This window comes from Etheostoma spectabile, chromosome 14, assembly GCF_008692095.1.
Source record: "Etheostoma spectabile isolate EspeVRDwgs_2016 chromosome 14, UIUC_Espe_1.0, whole genome shotgun sequence".
Lineage (NCBI taxonomy): Eukaryota > Metazoa > Chordata > Actinopteri > Perciformes > Percidae > Etheostoma > Etheostoma spectabile.
In genome coordinates, this window is record NC_045746.1 from 23,304,990 (window position 1) to 23,313,835 (window position 8,846).

An 8,846-nucleotide genomic window follows, 5' to 3' on the forward strand; every position below is an offset into this window, starting at 1 on the left:
TCTTCTTTTTTAGAGGGGCAACAGAGTCTAGAGTCATTCGTAGCGAGCCTGCTGCACTATCAACAAAATGATCGATTTGGGAGGGACTAATAGCATAGGAGTCCTCCGTTACTTTGGGACTTGGTAATGAATTAAATGCTAACGGAATCGCATCCTTAAATTTAGCTACAGCACTATCAGATAGACATCTTGTATAGGATGTTTTGCCTAACGGCGTGTAGTTCAGCAGTATAAACTCAAAAGTTATCAAACAGTGGTCAGATAGGAAGGGATTCTGTAGGAACACTATTAAATGTTCAATTTCAACACCATACACCAGAACAAGATCGAGGGTGTGGTTAAAACGGTGAGTCGGTTTATGTACACTTTGAGAGAAGCCAATAGAATCTAATAGAGAGATAAACGCAGTGCTAAGGCTATCATTCTCATCGTCCACATGAATATTAAAATCCCCTACAATAATAACTTTGTCCGTTTTTAGCACTAAGTTCGATAGAAACTCTGCAAATTCGGATAAAAATTCAGAGTATGGACCAGGTGCTCGGTACACTATAACAAATAGAACTGGTTGCATTGATTTCCAACTTGGGTGTGAAAGACTAAGAACAAGACTTTCAAATGAGTTATAATTTAGTTTAGGTTTAGAGCTAATTAGTAGACTAGAATCAAAGATAGCTGCAACTCCACCTCCTCGGCCTGCGCCTCGAGGAATGTGAGTATTAATATGACTGGGGGGGGTGGACTCATTTAGACTAACATATTTTCCATTACCCAGCCAGGTTTCAGTAAGACAAAATAAATCAATATTAGAATCTGATATCAATTCATTTACTAGTACACCTTTAGAAGAGAGAGATCTGATGTTTAAGAGTCCACATTTAATTCTCCTATTCTTTTGAACTATTGCACTTGTGGTTTTAATTTTTATGAGGTTTTCATGCACTGCTCCTCTTCTGTTTACCTTTGATTTAAATAATTGTAATGGTCGGGGGGCAGACACCGTCACTATGGGATTTTTACTAGGTAACACCTGGAATAAAGGAGCAGAGAAGTGTGTTAGACTGGGACTCTGCCTCCTGGTCCCAACTATGGATTGTCAAGGATTAGGTCCACCAATAAACTTGTCAATGTTTCTAGAAATGAGAGCTGCTCCAGCCCAAGTGGGATGAATGCCGTCTCTCCGAATCAGACCAGGTCCTCCCCAGAAAGACTGCCAGTGATCCACAAAGCCCACATCATTATCTGGACACCACCTCGATAGCCAGCGGCGAAATGACGACATGCGGCTATACATGTCATCGCTGGTTAGATTTGGCAGGGGTCCAGAGAAAACTACGGTGTCCGACATTGACTTCGCGTATGTACACACCGATTCAACATTAATCTTAGTAACCTCCGATTGCCGTAACCGGGAGTCATTAACGCCAACGTGAATAACAATCTTGCTGTATTTACGTTTATCCTTAGCCAGCAGTTTCAGATAAGACTCAACGTCGCCCGCTCTAGCCCCCGGGATGCACTTAACTACGGCTGCCGGCTTCGCTAACTTCACGTTTCTCAGAATGGAGCTGCCGATAACCAGAGTTGGTTTCTCAGCGGGGGGGTTGCTGAGTGGGGAAAATCTGTTAGAAACGCTAACAGGCTGGTGGCGGTCCGACGTCTTGGAAAGCTTACGACTGTCTCTTCCTCGTCCTCGCACAGTAACCCACGCACTATGTCCTGACTGCTCCGGAGTTCGCGAGGAACGGCTACCAGAGGCTAACTCAGGCTCAGGCCGGCCCGTGCCGACTACCGGGGGGGGGTTAGCTACAGTAACTGACGACTGATCTGTCATGGTGCGGATCCGGACTTCTAACTCACTAAGCCTCGCCTCCACGTCCAAAAATAAACTACACTTGTTACACACGCCATCACCGCTAAAGAATGCAGAGGAGTAACTAAACATCTCACACATCGAGCCGGAGAAAGTCGGAGAGGGGGCCGACATAACTAACTGCTAGGCTAAAGTCGTTAGCGGCTAAGCTAAAGTATGGTAGCGTTAGCTACCAAGCGTTAAAACAGCTGTTATTTAACAAAAGTCGCTAAAAAAATGAGAAGATATGTGAGTGCTTAGGCAGAACTGCTATAAGAATAAGTGTTTAGCGGACAGTTAGCCGCTGTAATAGCAAATCTAACAACCTGAACTGGTATGTCGTGAGCAGCAGAGCTACCAACACGCAAACAACACAAAGGCACAGGAAACGGAAATGAGTCAGGTACGCTTACCGTAATCACCGATTTACTGGCCTCTCTGTTTCATATGCCCCCCTTAAGACTGAGGTCTGGCAACGGGTCTGGTTGTATTATGTGTGTAATAAGATTATGTGTGTTAATCACCTTACAAAATGTAGTGGTATTTAAACAGACAGTTTTATTTTTTTAAGAACAAAGTACTAAAGAAATAGGTCCTAAGGAAATAAGGAAGGTGTTATTTTTTGGAAAAACAAAAGTTCAAAAAAAAGAAAATTTCAATTCAATTTCAATTCAATTTTATTTATAGTATCAATTCATAACAAGAGTTATCTCAAGACACTTTACAGATAGACCACACTCCAGAATTTACAAGGACCCAACAGTTCTAATAGTTTCCTCCAGAGCAAGCAACAGTGCGACAGTGGCGAGGAAAAACTTCCTTTTAGGCAGAAACCTCGGTCAGACCCAGGCTCTTGGTAGGCGGTGTCTGACGGGCCGGTTGGGGTTAGAATGAAGAGTGGCAATAAAAATAGAAAAAATTAGTAGTTTGTAGAAGTTCTTTGTAGTAGTTCATGGCATAGCAGGACGCTGTGCGGCATTACAAGGCACAGCAGGACGTAGCAGGACGTAGCAGGACGTAGCAGGGCACCGCAGTGTAGCAGTTGAACATGGCATCACAGAACGTGTAGCGGGACCATGGCGACAGCTGCTACCCTGATTTCGGAGCCTCTCTGATCCAAGGGAACATGCTGGTGAAAAAAGAACATAAGGACTCCGGGGAATGACTCCCCAGAAATAGGTTAGTAACACGCATTTCTGGGACATGGATGCACATAAATGAAAAGATGGAAAGATAGAGGAGAGAGGAGCTCAGTGTATCAAAATAAGTCCCCAGCTGTCTAAAACTATTACAGCAAAACCAAGAGAGACGAGGTAAAGAGAGCTCCAGCCCGGCCGGGCTAGAACTCTCCCCAACCGGATCGGGCTGTATGCCAAGTCTCCCTTTAGTTCTATTATATTCTTGATTATATGTTAGATAAATCTGAAAACTATGTGACTAACTACTACTCCCTAACAATATTCGATTCTATGCCCTAACTAGTGTATCAAAATAAGTCCCCAGCTGTCTAAAACTATTACAACAAAACCAAGAGAGACGAGGTAAAGAGAGCCCAGCCCGGCCGGGCCAGAACTCTCCCCAACCGGATCGGGCTGTATGCCAAGTTCCCTTTAGTTCTATTATATTCTTGATTATATGATAGATAAATCTGAAAACTATGTGACTAACTACTACTCCCTAACATTATTCGATTCTTTGCCCTAACTGTGTATCAAATAAGTCCCAAGCTGTCAACTATTATTCAAACAAAACCAAGAGAGACAGGTAAAGAAGCTCCAGCCCGGTCGGCCAGAACTCCCCCCAACCGGATCGGCTGTATGCCAAGTCTCCCTTTAGTTAATTATAGAAACTATGTGACTAACTACTACTCCTAACAATTTCGATATATGCCCTAACTATAAGCTTTATCAAAAAGAAAGTCTTAAGCCTACTCTTAAATGGGGAGACGGTGTCTGCCTCCCGAACCCAGACTGGAACCTGGTTCCACAGGAGAGGAGCCTGATAGCTGAACGCTCTGGCTCCCGTTCTACTTTTAGAGACTCTAGGACACACCTAAACCCTGCATTCTGGGAGCGGATTCTCTCCCAGGGTTGTAAGGTACTATAAGCTCCTTAAGATAAGATGGAGCCTGACCATAAAATAAGGCCAAGACTTTCTTTTGGCGAACAGTTAAAAAGTTTTAGGCAGCTATTTAATGATGATAGTAGTAGGCTCCATTTAAAAATAAGGCTGAGTAACAACCAACACTTAGCTTCACAAAGGGTAAAAGACGTTTGTAAGCCACCACTAACAATAGTACTCTGTGATCGTTATCTCAAAATGCCGGGAGATATTACTGAGTGGCATGGGACCACTAAGGTTAGTTTGAGTAAGCATTTTACAGCCTGTTCTGCAGAACACAGTAAGAGGCCATACAACACTGTGGTTGTTTTGCTCTGTGGTTGACAAGTTCAATGTGCTGCAACTTCCTGCCCACCAGCATCAGTTGATGCTTTCTTCTAACCATTGACAACCGCTTGATTTTTTTTTTTAGATCCACATTCTAGTTTTAGTGCAATGAACACATCACTCGCAGACTTATTTTTCTCTTCAAATAAATATTTTATTCCAACATTCTTACAGCACCACAGGCACCACAGCATTATTTGAAAATGTTGATAAAAATAGCAAAGATAAACAGCTGATCAATTTATATTTCAATAAATATAAAATAAATTATGTATAAAATCCAGCACAAATACAGTTGTGAATGAGAACACACCCATAATAAATAAATAGATATAAAAACAAAATAAATATGATATTGTTAAGTTGAATAAATAAATATTTTGAATACACTTCTGTCAGACTGTAGTGACACAATAAATACTCAGCAGGTCTACATTTGTAGAAATGGCAGCTTGAGAATTGCAGTACAACAAAAGGTACAAGTACATAGTACATAACATTATTGACCCATAGAGGGATCTATGGTAAACATTACTTTACAGTGAGCTCTTAAAGCTCTACAGATTAGTTTAGTGCAGTATAAACCTACGTGTACATTCATATCTTCACTTGTTGCCCTCAGTCTCCTGTTCTCATAAGGCAAACACACCGAAGAAAGTCTTCCCTGGCCCATCCTCCAGGTCCTGCAGCATCTTCTCTTCCATCATCGTCTTGAGTCTGTCTCCTTCGTTCAGGTTGAACACAGCTCCCATGTACACAGCCGAGAACCAGCTCCCCTCCTCATCTAGCTGGCTGTTGGAATTCTTTTGGCAGGCAGTACGGACAGAGTGCAGGATGGTCTGGTAGGACTTTATGGAGTCGTCGGCCCCATACGATTTGGACCAGCGCTTCACAGTGTGGCTCAGGTGGACCATGGACTTTGAGGTGTAGTCATCATCATCGCTGACGCAGTTTACCCGGAAAGACGCTTGGCTGTAAACAAAGTAGAGGCCCTTTCGAGGAATAATAATTTCATTGTTGTTGAGTTCTAGCCCTCCTTGAAAGTGGGACTGGTCCACATCCTTCTTCCATTCCACTGATGTTTTCCTGTCAGGGTTGTATTCTCCTGTTGAAGAGAATGTTGAGATGGTGATGGAGAAAATGAGAATTGACAATTAAGATATGATACTTAGAAAAGAAATTTAGAAACAGGTTTAAAACATTTTCCAACAAGGACAGAAAGAATATGTTGTTAACCATCATAATGCAATGGAAATTTGTCTTGATCTGGCTCAAAATAAACAACAGTAATTTCTGATTAATCGCATTATAGTAAACAAAATCATTTCTCATTTTGCTGTTGAGCCCTACCACATCCATATTACCCACCTAAGGGACTAGAATTGCTTAAATGGGCACTTAAAAAATGTCTTAATCCCTAGAAGTTGTTCCAGAAACCCATGAACATGCTCAGTGAGCCATGGAATGTCCTTAAGAACCCAAAGAACATCCTCAGGAAGCCCTTAAACATCTTCAGGAAGTCCTTTTTATTTCTGAGGGAAGATCCCCTCAATCAAAATGCCTTTGTTGAGGAACATTAACTCTAACCCTAATGTTTCAAAGACTAGTGGTTTAACAATTACTGGACTAAGAAAACCCAAAATTAAGATTTTACATCAGCCAGTCCAAATTATTAAAAATGTATCTGTTATCCATTTTCTCACATTGTGCTTATTATCCCCAAGTATTCTTTGAAACTAAATTAATTGCTTTTTTACCTTCTAAATGAATGGCCGCTCTGACATTTGAAATTTGCCTCAATGTGTGATGAAGATCTGAAAAAAAGAAAAGACAGAGTTGGGAATAACACAACAGCTTAACTTTTGACTTTTAAACTAACTGTTTAAACAAGGGTAACATCTAAAGAAAACTGCCTGGACAGTGTGACAAGATCAGCTTATCAGTTATATATAAATAATAAATAATATACATAAGATGTGAAAAAGCCATCAGTGTCAACTAAAAGTAATAATTCTGATCTTTTGAAGAAATTAAAAGAAAAGTTCTTACCAAAATTGTCTTCATCTGGTCCTGGGCCCTGTTTTAAGAAGAGAAGCATAGAAAAATGGTTAGAATGGCTGGGTTCAGGTGAGTTGGGCCACTCTCTGTTAGAGACATCGGGCCCCTTAATAATGCAGAGACTAATCTTAGACTTGTGTTCCTACCTTGGCATGCCTGTTGACGATGAGGACAGCAGCAGCAGCAGCAGCGAGGCAGAGTGTGAACACCAGCAGGGCTGTGGTTAGCTTTGAGCTGGGTTTGACTCGCAGTGTCTGTGTCCTGGCTTCTGTGTCCACAGCTGCGTCCAGTAGTACCTTGCATTCCCCTTCCATTGTTTTGAATGAGTTCCTTCTTTTACTTCAAGTGCAGCTGAACTCTTCTGCTGTCTCTCGGGTTTGTTGATTGACACTCAGCAAATTGCCCTTTTAAAAAGAGTAACCTCCTGGGAAACTCCAGTGATGTCACTCATTGTAAGTGGAGATTTGATTTGATGAGGAAGAAAGACCAAAACCGGGGAGGATCTTACACACCACACACTCCTACACACATGGCATGTATATGACTGTGTTATCCCAGTAACACATACACAAAAACACCCATAGAAACCCCTTTTATATCTCAGTGCACACACACACCCACAAGTCTAAAGATACTCACACACAAATTAGGATACACAGACAGTACACTCCCATTCTGCCATACAGAAATACACCTACAAAAACTCACCTAGTCTACAATTTGAGTATTCATTAAGACTAGAAAAGCGCTATATAAGAGCAGTCCAGTACTGGTCATCTCTATGTGGGTCTAAATTATGGAAACCATGTTAAAGTGTGGGATTACAAGCCACATACACATCATTCAGTTATTCATCAAGGCACTATGTGCAATAGATTAAAGAAATGACGTGTCATTGTTAATATCTACAGTAGGCCTATATTGTGTCACTTCCCTTTTGTTAATAATAGATGGTGATGTAGGGCCAGGAGTTCCGCTTAAACAGTTGTAAAAACCCTGTGTGTGCCAAAACAGAAATATAGTACAATATAGTTCAAAGTTTTGTATAGATATTTAGATTGGAATTCAAGAACTATATGTGATAGCTAACCAACAAACTGTGTGATTGAAGAGCATTGAAGGATAATTTTTCTTTTTTTACTGACTCTATTTTTCCATGCATTGGTGTCTAAGTGACTAATGTGAACAAGAATCTTTGAAATTGGTCCAGTATTGAGCAAGGACGCTGTAAGCATCAGCTGCAAAGTAACCCTATACATTACACGCAGAATTGAGTTGACTCAATCGACGATTGTCAGGAGAACCACAGAGACAGTTTTGACTGGTTACTGGTTGCAAGGCTTTCAACTGATCGGGACTGTTTTCCCAAGATGGGACCCTCATTATGCTACCCTGAAAGTGTAGTGCTATTTTGAGCCTCGTTAGTGGTATAGAAATAGCAATTTCTTTTTACTTTACCAGTGCCTCCACTAGTAGCGTTATAAGCTAATTAACAGTTTGCGCTAAAACTGGTCACATTAGATTAGCATGAAAACATATCCCAGGGAACGGTCGACTCTGTACAAATGTGTTATTAACCCTAGATTTTTATCCTTTAAGTGTTTATTTCAACCAAACAAGAGAGCTTATGTTGGTAAAGTAAAGAGACAAACCAAGACAGCTTTTGAATATTGTTTATTTAAATAGTCTGGGTAGTCTAGGTTTGAAGTTGTTTCATGTTAAACAAAAAGGATCTTACTCTTAAACAAAGGGGTCTATCTCTGTAGGGATCCTTTTCATAATGTTGTAAAACAGAATAATAATCTGAGCCTGTCAGTGGCAAAAACAGAACTTTTAGTGGACGGTGAACATTTCCGCTGAAGAACAATATTCATCTTATATGTACTACATATATCTTTATTAGCAGATGGAGTTTACCCAGTTAAGGAATTGTAGATGTTCAAAATGTCCATTTACTTATCCATAATAATTTTTAGCATGTTATGCCTTTCTCATAGAGATGTCAGCAGAGAGAGGGCAGCAAACAAGGGTAGAAAGAGGTGGGAATAACAACAAGCACCACTGGCTGGTCTTGAGATTGCTGCTAATGGAATCTGTCTTAAAGTCACTTGGGCAATTATCAAAGATAAAAAAAATCAGAAATATTCACTTTCTTTATGTAAAATAAAAATACAGCATGAAAAAATAGGAAATTAATAAAAAATGTTTTTAATCAGTACATGATGAATATATTTATTAAATAATACCTGAATACTTTTCATAGTAATTGATGTTAAATGATGTCTATGACAACATCACAGAGAAACCATAACTGGCCGTAACAACTCAGATGAGTACAGTGGGGTTCGAAAGTTTTGGCACCCCAGGTAAAAATTGTATTAATGTGCATAAAGAAGCCAAGAAAAGATGGAAATATCTCCAAAAAGAATCAAATGACAGATTAGACATTCGTATAATATGTCACAAAACGTTAGATTTTATTTCCATC

General features: G+C 40.3%; 1 protein-coding gene across 1 annotated transcript; it reads right to left on the reverse strand.

Annotated features, from left to right (window-relative positions):
• Positions 1 to 4,464: 4,464 nt before the first annotated feature.
• On the reverse strand, positions 4,465 to 6,908 carry LOC116702065 (tumor necrosis factor). Its single transcript, XM_032536148.1, has 4 exons — positions 6,505 to 6,908; positions 6,350 to 6,377; positions 6,058 to 6,114; positions 4,465 to 5,405 (listed from the first exon to the last, which is right to left on the reverse strand). The coding sequence occupies exons 1-4, from the start codon at positions 6,670 to 6,672 to the stop codon at positions 4,933 to 4,935; spliced, it is 726 nt and encodes a 241-aa protein (XP_032392039.1). The 5' UTR covers positions 6,673 to 6,908; the 3' UTR covers positions 4,465 to 4,932.
• Between the last annotated feature and the right edge of the window lie 1,938 nt (positions 6,909 to 8,846).